Source organism: Macaca nemestrina, chromosome 9 (assembly GCF_043159975.1).
Source record: "Macaca nemestrina isolate mMacNem1 chromosome 9, mMacNem.hap1, whole genome shotgun sequence".
Classification (NCBI taxonomy): domain Eukaryota; kingdom Metazoa; phylum Chordata; class Mammalia; order Primates; family Cercopithecidae; genus Macaca; species Macaca nemestrina.
In genome coordinates, this window is record NC_092133.1 from 7,881,638 (window position 1) to 7,901,406 (window position 19,769).

General features: G+C 41.6%; 2 protein-coding genes across 11 annotated transcripts in view; one reads left to right on the plus strand and one right to left on the minus strand.

Moving 5' to 3' along the window:
- The window catches only part of LOC105470448 (DEAH-box helicase 32 (putative)), a 62,550-nt gene that overhangs the window by 36,100 nt on the left and 6,681 nt on the right, over positions 1–19,769 (plus strand). For all 5 annotated transcript variants that reach the window (XM_071068934.1, XM_071068933.1, XM_071068935.1 and 2 more), the window contains 4 exons: positions 4,153–4,525; positions 9,901–10,143; positions 11,471–11,570; positions 11,662–11,820. In XM_071068934.1, coding sequence (XP_070925035.1) covers positions 4,153–4,525; positions 9,901–10,143; positions 11,471–11,570; positions 11,662–11,820 — 875 coding nt within the window. The remainder of the gene's footprint in view (positions 1–4,152; positions 4,526–9,900; positions 10,144–11,470; positions 11,571–11,661; positions 11,821–19,769) is intronic.
- BCCI (BRCA2 and CDKN1A interacting protein) overlaps positions 10,590–19,769 on the minus strand; it is a 28,129-nt gene continuing 18,949 nt past the window's right edge. For 2 of the 6 annotated variants that reach the window (XM_011722467.3, XM_011722446.2), the window contains exon 8: positions 10,590–10,987. In XM_011722467.3, coding sequence (XP_011720769.1) covers positions 10,869–10,987 — 119 coding nt within the window. In that variant the 3' untranslated portion in view covers positions 10,590–10,868. The other 4 variants (XM_024789616.2, XM_011722457.3, XM_071068945.1 and 1 more) reach the window with 3 other exon arrangements.

Here is a 19,769-nt window from a genome sequence, read left to right on the forward strand (position 1 = left end):
TTAAAATGAAATATTATAACAGCCTTATCATAATATGGAATCAGAATTTTTTTTTTTTTTTTGAGACAGAGTCCCACTCTGTCGCCCAGGCTAGAGTGAAGTGGTGCGATCTCAGCTCACTTCAACCTCCATCTTCTGAGTTCAAGTGATTCTTGTGCCTCAGCCTCCTGAGTAGCTGGGACTACAGACACGCACCACCACACTTGGCTAACTTTTTGTATTTTCAGTAGAAATGGGGTTTCGCCATGTTGCCCAAGCTGGTCTCGAACTCCTGAGCTCAGGCAATTTGCCGGCCTCGGCCTCCCGAAGTGCTGGGATTACAGGCATGAGCCACCGCGCCCAGCCTCAGATATTTCTTAATATGGAAAGCCACAAAGATAAATAATGGTGGGGAAATCTAATAACGCTGTGAGACACGCCTCACCTTTTAAACATCTATCACATGTTGGACTTAGGATTGTTTTATGGTGAAAAACCCAAGCATTCAATTCTGACACCCAAAGGAAATACTATATATTAAAGTATGTATTAGTTTCAGTCTGTGTATAGCATTCCTTTCTTAACAGGCACAGCTGCTTCAGGTCTGGTGGGCTGAAGTACAAAGGCACCCATGGAGACAGGTAGAGAGTAGCTGCCTGCTTTGACAGGTTTTGCACGTTCTGTTTCTTTCTGCCGTTGCTGGGCTGCCTTATTCTTCATTGCTTTTATATCTTCACTTTACAGTTACTCTTGTTTCTGAACATTGCACTTTCTTTTCCACTGTGACATGCCCCCAGAACCAGTGCAGAGTCAGAAGACACTCTGATGCATTGTTGTAAACAGGGTTTGAGTCACAGGAAAGAGGCCAGAGCTATACCCCTATGATAAAATAAAGCAATACCAGTTTTCTTTCTGGTATTCTGTGCTCTGGAGAGGAGGCAACATGGCTGTAAAATTAGTGTCTCCACCACTTACTCACTTGTAACCTTATACAAGTCACCTAACCTCTTTGAGCTTTAAGTCGCCTCATCTGAAAAATGTGGATGATTAATATACTTGCTCTGAGGGTTGTTGTGAGGACTATTTCATTTATGTAACTGATGCATGGTGTATGTATGTGGTAGCTATGTCTATAATTATAATTATACTTATATTTTTATAATTATGATTAGAACAAGATTGATTTTCCTGAAGAGGTATGCTAGCCATAATTTTGAATAAGCTCAGATTGAATAGCTATTTAAATCAGAAGATTTAACATTGATCATTGATTTTAGAAGGCAGTAGTCTATATTTGATACTGTGTTTTTCATTTTTTTGGTAACCCCTTAGTATCTATGAAACACATCATAGGCAATTTATAAACTATCTTTAAGCCTACTACTATTTTTTGGATGCTATATGTAACAACTTTGTTCTTCTTTAAGCTTTTCTCTGGCCTTTTTTGAAACAGTGAATAACTGAATATTATATACCTAAAATAGTCTTTAGGAACTACATATCAAGATGTCTCATAGAAGTGACTCATAGTGTCAAATGGTGATATTTTCTGTTTTTGGAACTGGAAAGTTCTCAAATTTTCATTAAGGTTAAACTCAAATAATTTTATAAAACATAAATATTAATAAAACTTTTAACTATTATAGTCTTAGCTTTTAGAAATTTAGCCTTAAAGATATAAACTGCATTTCCTGAAATCTTGGTAGTATATCTATTTTTTTTTACATACTTATTAGTTAACAGCACTTTTTAAAGCATCGTATACACAATATCTCATAACTATCAAGTTCAGAAATATATCTTTGTGTCATATAGAAAAAAAGTATTTTTGTTTTGTTTTGTTTTGAGTTGGAGTCTTGCTCACATCACGCAGACTGGGATGCAGTTGTGGGATCATAGCTCACTGTAATGTGGGACTCCTCCTGGGCTCAAGTGATCTCCCACCTCAGCCTCCTAAGTAGGTGGGACTGCAGAAAAATGTAGGTTTATATAGTAAGTTTTAGGAATGAGCCTTCACAATTCCCTTATATAATCATCTGGAAGGCTAGGCCCTGCTGGATGAGTCTGCTGGAGTTTTTAATAAGTTACCACCTTCTCTTTTTTTTAATTAAGCCTAGATGTATTTATATAACACATATACCTCGTCAATCTTATGGGGCAGCATTACTTCCTATAAGATCAGTGCTTAGGTCAGTTTTGCTGAAAAGGAAACAGAGATTTAATTTCTAACGTTAATGAAGTACCATAAATTAAAATAATTTGTTTTGACATGAGAAGCAGTAGTAACTTGGTATTAATATACTAATTAACCTCAGCAAAAGATGACCTGAAAACTAGATTTCAATGCATCTGTTGGCATCTTGCACAAAGTATAATACTGTAGTATTCAAGATGCTTTCTTTTTTGAGGAAAGGAATCAATTTATCACTGCTCATTTGATAAGACACAGGATGAGAATGTGTATGAAAAGAAAGGCAGAGAGCATGCACTTTGATCTCATAAAGATACAGAGACAAAGAACAGGGACTTTATCACCAAAACTACAAGGCCAAGGAAGCAATCTTTATAATTTGACAGTGACATCAGATAGAACAAATATCCAGGTTTAAATCTTGACCGTATCCCTGGCTTTGTGACCTTGGATAGGATACTGAATTTTTCTGAACTTCAATTTTCTTATTTATAAATGAGTCATAGTAATGGGATAGCAATATCTACTTTGAAGGTTTATTCTGAAGATTAAATAAGAAATGTATGCACCAGCTTAATGCCTGGCTCGCACTAGTTTAATAGATGTTTGTTTCCTTCGTTTTTTTTTTTTTTCCCCTCGAAAGAGGTTAATTGAGGACTGTGTCAAGATCCCCAAGACTACCCCCAGGTTCAGTGATTTGCTGGAAAGATTCATGGGATTCAGCATATCATTTACTTATAACTAAGGTTTCTTGCAGTGAAAAGATACAAAGCAACATCAGCAAAGGGAAATGGTGGATGGGACGAAGGTTACAGGAACCCAGGCACAAGCTCCTGAGCTCTCGCCCAGTGGAGTCACAAACAGTGCACTTCATTCACATCTTATGAAATGGTGCCCTACCAGGGAAACTCAGGCTCAGTGCCCAGGGTTTTTATTGAGGGCTGGCCGTAGAGGCACCCTCTGCCTACTATGTTTCAAAATTCCAGACTCCCAGAAGGAAAGCACATGTGCAGCATACACCGTATTGCCTGTACAAATGGTTCAGCACAGCAGACTACTCTTTATCGTTCTAGGAATGGTGAGAACCCTCCCTAAATCAAAGTTCCCAAATGCTAGCCAAGGGCTAACCTTGCAGGCAGGCCTGTCTACGGATAGCAATCTCAGAATTGCCATGTACAAGAATAAATAAAAGTAAATACCTTAAATGGGTAAAAAACATACGGGATTGGTTTCTTCAAGCAATAATACAGGTAAATATGTAAATAGTATCAGAAAGTTATTTTCATTAAGCTTAGTGACTAATAGGTGGTTTAGTTTTAAAAAATCATCCCAAGAACTATGGGAAAAGTCCATTAAAAGCACTAATGACCCCTCCCCACTCCAGGAATTTTAGCCAATTTTCATGCTGCCCTTAAATAGGTGGTTACTTTTTAGATCCTTCTGTTTGCTTATTATTTGGATGACACCTTAATGATATCATCTCCCACAATGAACCACCAATAATAGTGTCTGTCCAAACAGTGGGCTAGCTGGACCATGAGCCTGAGCCAGGATGGTTATTCTTGTATCCTTTCCTTGAAAAGTCTATAATTTTACTCAAAATTCTTTCATTGATGAATGAGAGAGGAAAAATTGACTGGAGTGTTCTATGATACTACTTTTTATGTATAAAGTTCAGAACAAAAGTTAGATGCAGGCTTTTATTAATATTTGTAATAAACATTTAGTCAGAGGCCTTTAACCTAGGGTTCAGAATGGTCTTTGTAGGGGGCGGTCCAGGAACATACACAAACTGGGTATAAATTTTGTTTGTATTTTTGTGTGTGATAATTCTGTAGATTGTATCAACTTCTACAGCCCAGTAAAAATTTAGAATTACTGATTTAGAGAAATGAATATAGGAAAGGCATTTTTTCTTGTTAGGAAGTTTTTTGCATGACTTAGCATAAGAATATTCTAACTTTAATGTTTCTTCTTTATAGGTATTGTACTGATGATATGTTGCAAAGAGAAATGATGTCCAATCCTTTTTTGGGTAGCTATGGGGTTATCATCTTAGATGATATTCATGAAAGAAGCATTGCAACTGATGTGTTACTTGGACTTCTTAAAGATGTTTTACTAGCAAGACCGGAACTGAAGCTCATAATTAACTCCTCACCTCACCTGATCAGCAAACTCAATTCTTATTATGGAAACTTGCCTCTCATAGAAGTGAAAAATAAACACCCTGTGGAGGTTGTGTACCTTAGTGAGGCTCAAAAGGATTCCTTTGAGTCTATTTTACGCCTTATCTTTGAAATTCACCGCTCGGGTGAGAAAGGTGACATTGTAGTCTTTCTGGCCTGTGAACAAGTAAGTAAGTGATGTTCTAACCTTACAGAGTAATAAGGTATTTCACCTGGGAAGCGTTTAATAACCTACAGGTTTCAGTTTGCTAATTAACTGTTTAAATATTTGGTTTCATCACACCTAATTAAATAAAACCTGTGCTGAAAGGAGAACAGGAAGTGTTTCTAAAATCACATGCAGTTCTGAAAACAAAATACGGGTGAGGAGTCTCTAGACATGATCTCCAGAGCCAACTTCCCTCTAGCAGGCTCAGGCCAGAGAGTGGGCTGCCCCAAAGGCAAAACTGACTCTTACGTATGCTTGCTGTGAGCTGTCGTCTCTTGGTACAGTAGGTGCATGCTGACTCCCCTGACATTCCCCGCTGCCTCCCTATGAGCAGGTGTGTTTGTTGGAGATCAGGAATATCACCTAAGCATTCACCATAGAGTTAAGTAATACATTTCCCACAAGCAGTCCTGTGACAGTCAGTGGCGTATGGGCAGAAAATATCATTTATAGCCCACCCGAGAAGGTCATCTCCCTAGACTGGGGCTCCATTCTTAAAAGGTAAGAAAAAACTTTAACTCGAGTTTCTTTAAAACATCTCTTTAAAAGAATGACTGGAAATGTGCAATCAAGCATCATTTCCATTCTGTTACTGCTTTTATACAGCCAAGGTACCATTTGGTGTTGCATTTTTTTTTTTAATTGCAGCTACACTGGCCCTATTTCTTTCCCCAGTACTCTGTTGGCTGAATCTAAAAGCCTCCAGGATCTCCAGAATTAGACCTCTCTTCATGGAGACTAATTGCCTGGCCTTTTCTCCCTATCTTCTCCCACAGAGAGAAGCAGCACGAGTTTTTAGACCATGGCCCAAATATGTAGTGGTTCTACTCATTAAACAGAAACCAAAAAGGAAATTATTTGATGTAGGCTGAGCCACAGCTGAACAGATAAGTGGCTCAGCTGTCTGTCAGAGCCTTTTCTTGAACATCCACATGCTTTCAGAAACACTTTCAGAAGTATTTATTCTATTTTATACTCAAAGCATAAAGGATGACAGCTCCTTCTGGCTTTGGGAACTTTAGTTTTCTTAAATTTTTTCTGTTTCTAGAACCTCAATGTAACTGCATATTTATCATTTTTTTTTTGCATGTAGATGATATGCATTCTCTTGAATAGCAAATCTGCCTATTACAGTGATTTATTCTGTTATCATCTCCTCATCCTGCATGATTCAAGATATTCAAGAAAGTCCTGAGAAAAATAATAAAATACGGAGACATAGGATTTATGAGAACAATTAGAGCTTCTCAGTATAACCAGATAAAGCCTAAGGAAGGGAAGAATAGCAAATCTAATATATTTGAGAGTCAGAATTGCCAGGTGAAAAACAGGACGTAGGCCGGGCACTGTGGTTCATGCCTGTAATCCCAGCACTTTGGGAGGCTGAGGTGGGAGGATCATGTGAGGCCAGGAGGTTGAGACCAGCCTTGACAACATAGCAGGGCCCTAACTCAACAAAAAAATTTAAAAATTTAAAAAGTACAGGCTCAGGCCTGTAGTCCCAGCTACTCAGGAAGCTGAGACAGGAGGATTGCTTGAACTAAGGAGTTTGCGGCTGCAGTGAGCTATGATTGCATCACTGCACTCCAGCCTGTGTGACAGAGCAAGACCCTGCCTCTAAAAAAAAAAAATTAAAAATTAAAAAAAAAAAAACAGGACATACATTTCTGCAAGAAAAAAAAAGTGCAATTAAGACTGATAGGATGGGTGTAATCCTTCAAGTCAGGGTAAGCAAAAATTCCAAAATGGATTTGGAAATGGATTTTGGATCTTGGAAAATAAAGCTCATAACAGAACTAAGGTGCAGATGGTCTTAGGGTACATGATTCTTACAAGTTTAATATAAACTATAATTAATAGTAGAGTGACTTTTGAACTGTCAACTTTAGAAGATGCATCATTATCCAGGCTGGTAGTAGAAACTGTAAATGCCACAGGACTTGGAAAGATACGTAATCTCCCCTGAAGGCAGGCTGGAAAGGCATTCCTATTAAGAAACCATCAGTTTTGCAGTGTTAAAGTGAGAGTGCCATGAAATACCAGAGGATTTTGTAATTCTGAGCCTCTGTGACCAAGGCAGAGCACTGGACCCTCTAAAGGTGAGCTCCTCATTGTCCAGGGGCTCAGCAACTGACCTCCCCTGTGGGTGGGGCAGCAAGCCAGCCACTGACATTGTGCTGGCTTCAGCAGACTTTACCTGGGCACCAGGTTTTTTTCTCCTGCTTCAGCCTTGGATTCCACAGGTGTTACCTGGTTTTCCTTACCCCATCTGCCTGACAAGCAGAACACCATTCAGTATCCTGATGGACTTTTCTTTTTCATTACTTTTGTCAGGATCCATCATTAAGATATTCATCTCTTATGGGCTGGGATTTGTCTCTTGGAAAGATTTGTCTTGCTCTGAAATCGGTGCTAACAAGCTATTGATCATTCCCCCCCATGCTATTTGATGCTTTCTTGATTTCTATATAAAGCTTTAAAACCTACCATCACACTTAAATATCATATGAAAACAAACTCAACCAGTCTAATACAAATGTACTAATTGTCATTTAAAATTTGTATTTATTTATTTAGAGACAGGACCTCACTGTGTTGCCTAGGCTGGAGTGCAGTGGTGTGATCTTGGCTCAGTGTAACCTCGAACTCCTGGGCTCAAGCCATCTATCTACTCAGCCTCCCAAGTAGCTGGGATTACAGGTGTGTGCCGGTATGCCCAGCTAGTTTTTGTTGGTTTTTTTTTTTTTTTTTTGGTAGAGACAGGGGGGGGTCTCACTATGTTGCCCAGGCTGGTCTTGAACTCCTGGCCTCAAGCACTTCTCCTGTCTTGGCCTCCCAGTCTTGGGATTATAGGCATGAGCCACTGCACCCAGCCCTATCATTTTTTATATTAAGAAATATATTTTAAATTACAGAAATATTCTCATTTTGGTGAAACAGCAATGCATTTACATTAGGTGTGTCACATTTTCTCCAACCACTTGCTTAGCACCACACCTGCTGTGAATTAATCTCTGTAATTCACAGGCTGCCCTGTGTCTTGGTACTTAATTGAGACTTAGAGCCCTGAATGTTTAGCGTGTTGTTTCCTATCACCTAGCTGTCTTTTAACCGGAAAACAAAATATGAAATAGAAAACGTACATTGAGATTTACGATAATATGCAGCCAGATTATTGTGCAGTAATAAACTATCACAAAGGTGTTTTTAGGTTGGAGGTTTTCCTGGAAAATGTTCTCTGCAGTTGCGGATCTTCTTTCATTTTTGGCGAGCTAGATGTCTGCTAGGTATCATCCTTCAGTGGGTGTTGCTGTTCCCCATAACTGTGCAGGTAGTTATAGGAAAGTTATGCATAGGTAAATAAACCACATACATTGAGTAAGAATCAAGAAAATGAATAAACAAAATGTCTGAAGTACCAGGTGCATATTTTTTAAAGCTTTTCTGTCCCAAATTCTGCAGATTATGGCCTTAAAGCCCTGTATCAGCTGTGCTTGAGGGGCCTAAACTATATATCTATTTCTATTTTGCTCTGCTTTTTCCCTTCTGAAGATTTTAAAAATTCTTTTTTATTGCCATTTGAAATAAAATTCAACATTAGAACCCACTTTCAAGGCAGCCGAAATAGCTCAGTGAGAGAGCATTAGAAGCAGCATTACTTGAAGAATTCACCTACGACTAAAAAGTTTTAGCAACCAGAACCAAATAAAGAATTAGTGGCCATAATTATTTTTTCACATATTCTAAGAGAATAAAAGTAAATATTTCAATGCAATAAAAAGTTTATCTTGGGCCAGGCACGGTGACTCACACCTGTAATCCCAGGACTTTGGGAGGCCGAGGTAGGCGGATCACGAAGTCAGGAGATCGAGACCATCTGGCTAACATGGTGAAATCCCGTCTCTACTAAAAATACAAAAAAGATTAGCTGGGCATGGTGGCAGGCGCCTGTAGTCCCAGCTACTAGGGAGGCTGAGGCAGGAGAATGGCATGAACCTGGGAGGCGGAGCTTGCAGTGAGCCGAGATCACGCCTCTACACACCAGCCTGGGCAACAGAGCGAGACTCTATCTCAAAAAAAGAAAAGTTTATTTTGATGGGAAATTGCTCATGAATGGGCTACTGGAATCAAATCTCCTTTTCCAAATCCAAGTTAGCTGTTAAGCTGCACCAATGAGAAGCTTGCTTGATGGACTCATCTGGGAGGAATGAATGCATGTCCTCCTAAGGCCAACCAGCAGCCAGGTTCAGGGGATGCAGCTCAGCTCAAGTACTCTTCCTTTTAATTTCTTTTTTGATTTATTTATTTATTTTTGAGACAGAGTCTCGTTCTGTCGCCAGGCTGGAGTGCAGTGGCACGATGTCGGCATGATGCAGCATCCGTCTCCCGGGTTCAAGTGATTCTCCTGCCTCAGCCTCCCGAGTAGCTGGGACTACAGGCGCATGCCACCACATCCAGCTAATTTTTGTAGTTTTAGTAGAGACGGGGTTTCACCATCTTGGCCAGGATGGTCTTGATGTCTTGACTTAATGATCCGCCCAACTCAGCCTCCCAAAGTGCTGGGATTACAGGCATGAGCCACCACACCTGGCCTTCCTTTTAGTTTCTAAACAATCCTTCCTTAATATGAGGGGTAAAGTGAAGTAATCAGAATTATAAGAATGGAGAAATCATTTTGTTCTCATTATTCCAATTGGCAAGTTTTCACTCGTTAGGATCAACAGCCATGCTGTTTGCTTGGTCAAAAAAAATCTGCCCCAAGTAAATATGTGGAAAAGGGAAGTGCAAGCAAGGGACTGTACCTATGTACCAGCTGATGTGGGACCCCATGGAGTGGCCTCTGCCCAGCTTCCTGGGAGCCGCTTAGCAGATCAGGAAACAAGCACAGCTCAGCTAGTTCTCAGCGACCTGTGATACCTTGCTATTCTTCTAGATGGCTCTGTCTTCCTACAAAACCCTTGAGTGAGTTCAATCCCATTCTACAAAGGGTATGGAAAGGAAAGAGACATAAGCTAGAGACCTGGAGAACGGAATTGGAAAAACTATGGCAGTTGTGGGAAGTTATCTTTTTTACTTAGATTTCTAGTGAAATCTAACGAAATTAAATGGGAAAACAATATAAATTCTATTTAACTTCCCAAAAGATGTTTTCTCATTTAGGTGCATCTTTCCTTATTTAAAGATACATGTAGGCAGCAACACAGGCATTTCTTTCTCTGTATCTGTTATGTAGTATTGCCTAAAATTTTATGTAATTCAGACATTTTTTTCATAGTGAAGTTGTTTGCATTGTATTTTATTTTCATGGGTTTTGTTTTTTTTTTTTCCTTTAGGATATTGAGAAAGTCTATGAAATTGTCTATCAAGGATCTAACCTAAACCCAGATCTTGGAGAACTGGTGGTGGTTCCTTTGTATCCAAAAGAGAAATGTTCATTGTTCAAGCCACTCGATGAAACAGAAAAAAAATGCCAAGTTTATCAGAGAAGAGTGGTGGTAACTACTAGCTCTGGAGAGTCTTTGATCTGGAGTAACTCAGTCAAATTTGTTATCGATGTAGGTGTGGAAAGAAGAAAGGTAATTATTATTGAGTAGGTTAAACAGACTGCTAATAATTGTCAAGCACCAGTTTCTCAGTTTCCTGCCATTTTACTGATCAGGAAGTGAGGATGAACTATGTGACCTGGGGATTCTTTGAATTTGGTCATGAGTGCAAAGAAGAATTATTGCAGCCAGTAACAAAAGTCTTGATCACGTATTACTGTCTTTCATTAGCATGTTGGAAGTTTGGAAATGAATTAAATTGATTGAGCTGCCAAAGGAGAAACTTTTGAGGAAAGACTCAACTACTAGAGCATAAAGGTGATAGTTATCTTTAATGGTATTTTTTCTTTAGCTAAGGTACTAGCAAAGCAAATTGTTTGACTCTTAAACTAATCTTTTCTTATGAACATTTTACTGGATATTTTGATGACCCCTTTATCAAAGTAATTAGTATCTTACCCCAGAGAACTTACTAGAAATTGTTTCAAGTAGACTGACTTTATTTTAGCAATTTTTGGCTTATAATTGACATGATAAAATTTTCATCCTAATTACAAAATATTCTCTATTACTTTTAAATAAAAATTAGAAAAAAAAGGAAAACAAGGTATTTCAAACTCTGACACTAAGACCTCAGAAAATCATAGCATTTGATATCTGAAAGGAAACTAAAAAATATTGACTAATTTACCATTACTAGGTGCTGAGATGTTTTATCCCTCCAGGAGACTATGAGCCTTCTAAATATCCCTGCCTTATTATGACAGAGCAATTCCAACAGTCATGAAGGTTCCCTGGAAATCACTTAGAGTTGATCTTGATTGAATTAGTCCAGCCTTCAGAGAAACCAGGGCTGTCACTTGCCCCCGTGAACCACCTGTAAGGAAAATCATTGTTAGTGCCATATGCAGTTTCTGTATTAGCTGTTATGACCGGAACTCTCAGTATGTATTGTAAAGGTGAGACCACCAAGATCCTGGTTGATTTGAACAAAACTATAAAGAAACATGGCACTATCAAGTAAGAACCCTTTCTCTGTGTGGCATATGAAGATATGTTATCATTCACCAGTACAGTGCTTTGAGAAGTGACAGTGCTAGTATTTTGGCAGTGACACAGAGGTCCCATAGTTATTGAAGCCACAATGAAAGCAGACGACCTTTAAATCCATTTATCAAAGCACTTGCAGTTTCCATCTCAAGGCAAGTGAAACAATAATAAATATTGTACCAAGAAAATGAGTCTGTAGCGGTGCATTTCATGGAGTAAAGTTCTGCAAACAGCATATTCTCTTCAGGATCAGTGAGCCTACTAAATCATGACTTATCTGACGCTAATGATGCTGTCTTTCCATTTAAAGGTGTACAACCCGAGAATAAGAGCAAACTCGCTTGTCATGCAGCCCATCAGCCAAAGCCAGGCAGAGATACGCAAGCAGATTCTTGGCTCATCTTCTTCAGGTAGTGCTGTGGACACAAATACTAAATGTTGTCAATTCTTGTATGCAGGCAACCCACAAATATTAAAGCCATTTTTCTTCGTGTCTTTTAGGAAAATTTTTCTGCCTGTACACTGAAGAATTTGCCTCCAAAGACATGACGCCACTTAAGCCAGCAGAAATGCAGGAAGCCAACCTAACAAGCATGGTGCTTTTTATGAAGAGGATAGACATTGCGGGCCTAGGCCACTGTGACTTCATGAACAGACCAGGTAGCCTTATGCTCCCGTGTCAGCCAGGCATGTGGGCTGAGATTCACCTTCTCTCCTCCTGCCCATTCCCTGTCCTAAGTTCACATGATGCTCAGCAGTACACACAAGTATGGAGGGGGCGTTGGTTTGGACTGAAGCATTTTCCCGCTAGAGGTAAACATTCTCTGAAGATAATTTTTAAAACCCCACAAACCTCTAGGAAATATCTGTTCTGACACTAGAAATGTGTCTGCTGTTGGACACTGGAGCACAGGGGTACTGGGCTTAAGGAGTGGGGGAATGTGGAGTATGGAAGCGTTAAGTATCAGCAGAAAGAAGAATTCTCAGCAGCTTGGATTTTCCTTTTTTTTTTTTTTTTTTTTTTGAGACAGGGTCTTGCTCTGTCACAGACTGGAGTACAGTGGCATGATCATAGCTCCCTGCAACCTCCACCTCCCAGGCTCAAGTGATCCTCCCACCACAGTTTCCCAAATAGCTGGGACCATAGGTGCAAGCCACCACACTTAGACTAATGTAGATTTCCTTTGTAGATGTAGATTTCTTTTACTAAGTGACAACTTTTCAGAGCTACTCCTATGTCTGCAGTTTCTCAGAATAACCAGCTCAAAATACGCCAGAGAAGTATATTTTGGGGTGGCATATTCTAGTCTCCTTCAGTCATATTTTGAGGTGGTGTGTCCTAAGCCCCAACAAGATAGGTTTCATTTTTGAAAATTGCTCTTCCAGTCCCACTGTTCGTCTCATATGCCCAGGAATCACCACCTGTTGATTTCTAGGCATCTTCTTGCTCAGGTTAGTAGATGTTTGGTGAACTAGAAATGCAGGGAGAAGAAAAGGCAGGCTTGGTGATGTCAAGGATTTTTAAAAGCAGACTATATCACTGTGTTCTCTCCATGATCACCCTTGGTGCTGCTCATTCCATGAGGCTTAAAGCTGATAACTGGGGGACAAAAGGGTTAGGGTAACAATTTATTTTTGTCTCCCGACAATACACACATAACTTTTCTGCTGTGCTTGGGGAAAATATAACTGTGGATTAACTCTGATTCATTGTTTTGGAAGCAAAAAAAGAAAAAGATGCTTGCAGCTGCTGCATTTAATTCAACTTATAATTGAAATACGCAAATCCAGCAAACTTGTTACCCTTTTCAGGATGCATGAACCATGTGAAAATGAATTTGGCATAACTAGGCTACAGGCTGTTAATTGAATTCCCCTGATCTGGACCTCTTTTTTAAAAATCAGTTTTCTTTTTCTTCCTTGGCTGCCTAACAATTGACCTCCATCCTGAATGACACACTCACTGTCTATTGGGGTGGGAGGCCTCAGGACCAGGTGACCACTTCAGTGGAAACAGATGGCCTGAGACTGCTGTTACCCTGGGAAGGCAGTGGTACCTAGATAGGAATTTGGAGAAAAACTAGCCCAAAGGGACCAGACTACAGCAGATGTCATCTTTGCATTCGGAGGCAGAACTCATTGTAGTAGTGGCCACATGACTGGTATGATCTGTGATTCTTTGGATTATGAAAAGAAAAGTGAACCCAAACACAAACAGGCATGGCGTGTTCGATAAAGCAATGCCTCATGAAAACAGGGGAAAATGTAGGAAGAAAATAAAGCTGCTGGGCGCAGTGGCTCACGCCTCGAACTCCTGAGGTCAGGAGTTCAAGACCAGCCTGACCAACATGGTGAAAATTCGTCCCTACTAAAAACAAAATTAGCCAGGCATGGTGGCGCATGCCTGTAATCCCAGCTACTTGGGAGGCTGAGGCAGGAGAATCACTTGAACTCAGGAGGTGGAGGTTGCGGTGAGCTGAGATTGTGCCACTGCACTCCAGCCTGGGCAACAAGAGCAAAACTTTATCTCAAAAAAAAGAAAAGAAAAGAAAAGGAAAGAAAAGAAAGTCAAAGCTGCAGAGGCCAGGGATGGTGCTGGCGAAAAGAGGAATTAAAGATTCTGCAGGGCTGGGCATGGTGGCTCACACCTGTAATCCTGACACTTTGGGAGGCTGAGGTGGGAGGACTGCTTGAGGGCCAGGAACTCAAGACCAACCTGGGCAATATAATGAGACCCCATCTCTACAAAAAAAATTTTTTTTTTTAATGAGCCAGGTGTGGTGGCATACACCTGTAGTCCTAGCTACTTGGGAAGCTGAGTCAGGAGGATCACCTGAGTCCAGGGTTCAAGGTTGCAGTGAGCTATGATCGTGCTGCTGTACTTCAGACGGCAACAGAGCAAGGCCCTGGTTCAAAAGAAAAAAAAAGATTCTACAATGGTGTCATCTGTGATGGTGCAGATCTTTCACCAGAGGATTCCTAAACCAATTCATCAAGACCTTCTGGAATAGGATTTACCACACTAAAAGCCCAGTTTGTAAGAATACTAGAGAAGTATATGCGCTTGTTTGTAAATCACTTGGAAACTCAAGATTTGGCTTTGGAACTTACAAAATGATCTTTAAATGTTATAGTAACATTTACTATACTATATATAACATTTACATGTACTCATAACATTTACATGTACTAAGAGGAGAATGGGAGGAAGCAGGCTGCCGATGGCCCTCACATATGGCCCTACCCGTAGCTCTGCCGCAGCGCCTGACACCTGCAGGCAGGACTGGCACTGCCCAAACAGCCCAGAGAGCCGAGCAAATATTCTAGCACTGACTGCCAGGAGGCCACAGCCTACCTAGGTTTTTAAGTTAATGAAGATTAGACTAGTATCTGTTTAAAGGCTACACAAAAGTTACTACTATACTCAGATGAGGGAAAGAAAGACAAATGTGAAAAAGAAAGACAAACATGCCAAAACAACTTTCCAGGGCCAGTGTGTGAGGATCCTGGAAACAATAAAGTAAATAATGTTACAGAAAATGAAAGCAAAATCTGGGAGAGGTTTTAAAGGGCCCAGAATGGAAGTACTTTTGGCTCCTGAAGCCCTTTAGGCTCTTGTGGGCCTGGTAACTATATGGCTTATCATTTAAGCTGATATATTTTTGAGTGCAACAGTCCAGGCAGAAAGATGGCTGTGGCTTAGGAGTGACCCCTCCCTACTAACAAAACAAAACAAAACAGCAGTTTAACTTAATGGAACCTGTTTATTTTGTGATGAATTCCGACAAATGGACCATCTCCCTGTGAACCTCACAGGACAGGGGCATGAATGCTGTTAATGATTAAAGGTGGAAACAGATACCACCCTGGGCAAACTGGGGTAGATGGTCCCCATATTGAGGGGACTATACCAAAAGGTGCAGGCTCTTGGGCCAGGCTGCCAGGGCTCCAAGCCTGGCCCCATCAGTCACTAGTGGGGTATTATTCAGCAAATTAGGACTCTCATTGCTTCACTTCATTTATCTGAATATGAGGATAATCAAAGCAATTGGTTCACAGAGTTATTAAGATAAATTAGTTACCACATGCATGCCCCTTAGAAAAGTGACTGGTATATAGTAAACACTATAACATAATGATTACCGTGTGAGTGACTCCTACCTGAGTCTGCACCACATGGGCCCTGAGCTGCAGAGCGTCCTAGAAAGAACAGTTTTAATGGGTGTAAGAAGCAGATAATGACCCTCAGGTATTAGGAAACATCACCAGATTGCCTCTGAGATGGCCGCAGCCAGGAAGGGCCATGGTAGATAACAGCAGGAGCACTGGACTTGGGAGTCCAGAGTCAGCTGTGCTGGCAAAGCATGCCACGTACCAGTTTCAACACTGCAGGCGGAAGGCCCGAGTTCAAAGCCTCACTTATTACATATGACAAAACAGCTGGGTGGCCATGTGGCTTTGGCAAGTCACTTGTCTTTTTCTCATCTGTAAATTTAGGGTAGAGTGTCTTCCCTCTTATATCCTGGGGTTATTTAGAGGTACAAAATTGCCATGTACAGTGTAAAGGAGTAGGAGTTAGGCAAATGCCAGGTTTTGTGAACACATCCCTGTGAAATTAAGTGAAGCAGAAGCCTTTCCTCCTTGTCTTCTTCAGAACCAACTCTTAATGCTATTCCCCAGAGGCCCTAGACATCGTAGAGTCTTAGGGTCTACACCATCTCTTCATTCTTCAGTTTCTCCCCCTGTGGACTCTTTTACACAATGCCCAAGTCCCAACTCTAAGATAAATCAGAAATAGAAACTTCATTTGCTCCTTCAGCCCTCCTAAGTGATAACCGCATTTCTCTCTATCTGTCCATTTATGTAAATGTGTATATACATTAATGCAGGGGTCCCCAACCCCCCGGCCATAATGGGTACCAGTTCATGGCCCGTTAGGAACTGGGCAGAGTCTTAGCTGCTCTCTGCCCTAAGCTTTATCATTTACTATGTCAGCTCCTGGAAACTCCCTTGGTCTAAAGCCGAAAACTCCCAAGAAAGGGAGCCATTGATTCCATTTGAGAAGCAGTCCCCTGTGACTGGGGTTAGTGGTGATAATGTGGTGTCACGTGGCACAAAATCCTGCTCCTAGAAGTATGGAAGTGAAGGTATAGTTCCCATAAAAGGGGACAATTTGGAGGTAAAAGTGCACTTCCAGTAGAGCAGGATTCTTGATTTACATGTGCATCTCCACATATAAATGAGACCGTCCACACCAGAAGGGCCAAGAGTGAGGCTGTCCCAGATGTGTGCCTGCCCCAGAGCCTTGCCAGTGCCAATAGCACAAGATACTCAAAATAGACTGAGAGCAAATAATAATTTGAGCCTCACCCTTATAAGGAAATCATGAACCAACACCAAACATAAAGTCCTTTAACTGCTCATATGGAAAACACCCATTGTATGGTCATTTTAAAACCCATGCATTTTTTTCCTGGTTTTTTCTAGGTTGTTCTGGGACTGCCAGTTCCATACCATCTAACTACAATGCCAACTCTTGTTTAAAGATAGTTCTCTCTAATGGTATGAGGGTGGGGAGAGTCTTCAGCTAGTCACCACTACAAAAACCTGGGGCCAGCTTCCTGGCTGTAAGAACAGTTACTGGGAGTGGGGACCATTGGTAATTTGTGAAGTGGCAGGACTTTCCCAATGCCCTTATGCTTGAGGAACACTGACTAGGCGGGTGCCCTCTAGAAGGCCTGTAGTCTTCCCAAGAACATGAGCAAAGGCAGTCACGTGTGGGAGACAAACTCGGCTTCCTTCTTCCCCACTTAGTCCTTTCTGAGGCCTGGGCGGTAGGAGTAATGTGACATGCAGGGAGAGTCGAGAGGATCGGGAGGAGCCTGTGACTGTCAAAGGTCTGCATGTGTTTCCTTCCATGTCACGGGCAGGAGCAGAGCTGGCGTATGAGAGGTCTTTGGGCACAGCAAAGCTCAGAGGAGCTGGCCTCCACCTGCCTCACGGTGTGGGTGGCACGGGGAGGGCAGTGGGGACACTGCCATTACCTGAGAGCCCTGCCCAGGGCAAGGCTGGACACAAGGATCTTGGCTCCCAACCATGGGCAGGGAGCTGAAAATGCTTTTCTTCAGTTTACCATGGACGCTGCTCTATCTCTAATATCCTTTCCAACTCTAATGACTCAAATCCAGCCTTACTTCTCTGCCCTTATTGGGAAGAAAGGGGGTTAAGGAGTGTGGTGGAAGGAGAGGGAATGGCCCTGGCTTTGGGGACTGGTTACCAGGAGACCCCCTTCCCTATTCTCATGGAAATACATGTCCACTTTAGACAAGAGAAGGCATGATGCTGTCTCTCCTAGGCATATTCCCAGGAATAATTGCCAACTAAAACTTTTACCTGTGGAAAGTACATATAAATATGTTGGCATACATTTGCATAATGCCAGCTACCTTGAGAGGAAATTCAGTGTTTCTGAGCCATTTTTGCCAGGTTAGGCAGAAAGTAGGCCAAAGATTGTTATAACAAAGGAGAGCTGGCTGGAGGAAGCCTCCTGAGCACCTGAGTAGACAGACTTCCTGTGAGGGTTTGGGAGCCAACCGAGGCTTCCTACCATCTGACGTCTCCAAAGTTGGCGTACATTATAAGAACACAGCAAACATGCTGTGTGGGGCTGTCAGCTCTGGAACTGCCATGGCCTTGGACTCCACTTGGCCTGTGCTGGGCTCGGAGTTAGTGCTGCATCGGCTCCTCCTCTGCTGGTTGCAGTTTAATGACCTTTCTTTGTAACTAGGTTTTCTACTGATGCCAAGGAAGGAGAATGCAGGCACATACTGGAGCTTGGCGTTTGGGGTTCCACGGAAAACAGACACACAGAACAGTGAAGAAATACTGTAATGATAGCCCTTCACATTATTTTGAGTGATGGTAGTGGAGGAGGAGTGTGACCTTGCAGTGAGCTATTCTACAGGGAGTGCAGGTGCTGTTGGCAAGCGAGCTTAATAAAAATGATGTTTGGTTCATCTCGAAATTGCCTTCAGAATAAAGCAGTCTGATTTTGCACTGCCAAAACGAAGAGGCCTGACACGAAAACACTTCTATTCCATTTGTTAGCGTTACTTACTATGGATTATACTTAAGCAGCACTGCCCTGAAAACCCCATCTAAACTCCTCTGCTTTTTAGCTAAAACAAGTTTGTGGGCCACACTGGGGAGATATCTTAAAATGCAGAATATAATATTAGCAAATCCTATTTAGTTATTTATTAATGTTCCTTCACCTCTGTCATCTGCATTCATTAACTCATTCTTTCTAATATAATAAAACCCCAAGAACATCCTCTCCTTCTCTGTTGTTAGGACCAGAAGCAGAATCATGAAGTCATTTCTTTTACTAACTCTGTGTGTGGCCAACTCAACTCCAGGGTGTAAAAGTAAATAGTAGGTGCCCTTTGGGGACAGAGCCTGGCTGTCAAGCCAGATGCTTAAACGGACAATTGCCAAAGATCCTGTAACTTAAAATGCAGCAGCTTTGCTGATTTATAGAAACTGGTTTCTGAAAGGCTTTCAGTAATTAAGTTTGTACTCCAGCCCCTTCCTGCTCGTTTAAGATGCTTATTTCTGATGCTGCCTCTTGTACTTTCTCCAGCAGATCGGCTGTTACTTTTCATGTCATGCCTCACTGATAGAACTCTTGAACTTTTTTTCTGAATAGCCCATCTGTTTATTTCCCATGATTGTGACTTCTCAAGGTCATGGTTAGTCCAGAGGTCCCCAAGAATGAACAAGTAAGACAGTAGTGCTGTATGTCAGGATCCAGGCAGGACAGGAATATCTCTGGGAAGTCATAAGCTTCTGCTCAGTTTTAAATCTTGATGGGAAAACATTCAGAAATAATAGGGAAATTCAACATATTTGTCCCAAGGTGAGGATGAAAGCCTTGCTGCAGTCGTCCAGCGGATGTCTGGGTTCCCTGCAGATTTCCCTTGAATGGTCTGGCACTGCCCCTCACTCCCAGTAGCAGATCTTTTGCCTGCGGTGGGTGTGTCAGGCTGAAGTTATACTGGTGCTTGCTCAGCTGTCCTCCCACAGGACTGGAAGTGTGGTGGGCTGCATCGCAGCTTCTCTGAGTCATTTCCCAGACCACAGTAGTAGCTTCTAATACCTTCCAGTTGTCCTGAGAGGAATGGAGGAATTTTATCAAATCGAAGTTTTGTGAGTAGGTTTTGTTTTGTTTTGTTTTGTTTTTGAGACGGAGTCTCGCTCTGTTGCCCAGGCTGGAGTGCAGTGGCGCGATCTCAGCTCACTGGGTTCACGCCATTCTCCTGCCTCAGCCTCCCGAGTAGCTGGGACCACAGATGCCCGCCACCACGCCCAGCTAATGTTTTGTATTTTTTTAGTTGAGACGCAGTTTCACGGTGTTAGCCAGGATGGTTTCGATCTCCTGACCTCATGATCCACCTGCCTCGGCCTCCCAAAGTGAGGTTTTTGAGCTACTCAGTTTGCCTGAAATTTAGACATATAGCTTAATGATCAAAGTTTAGACAGCATGTAAGTTTTTACTATTTGTTACTTTGAACTCCCAGAAGCAGACAGGTTCGAGCGCCTCTTAGGTC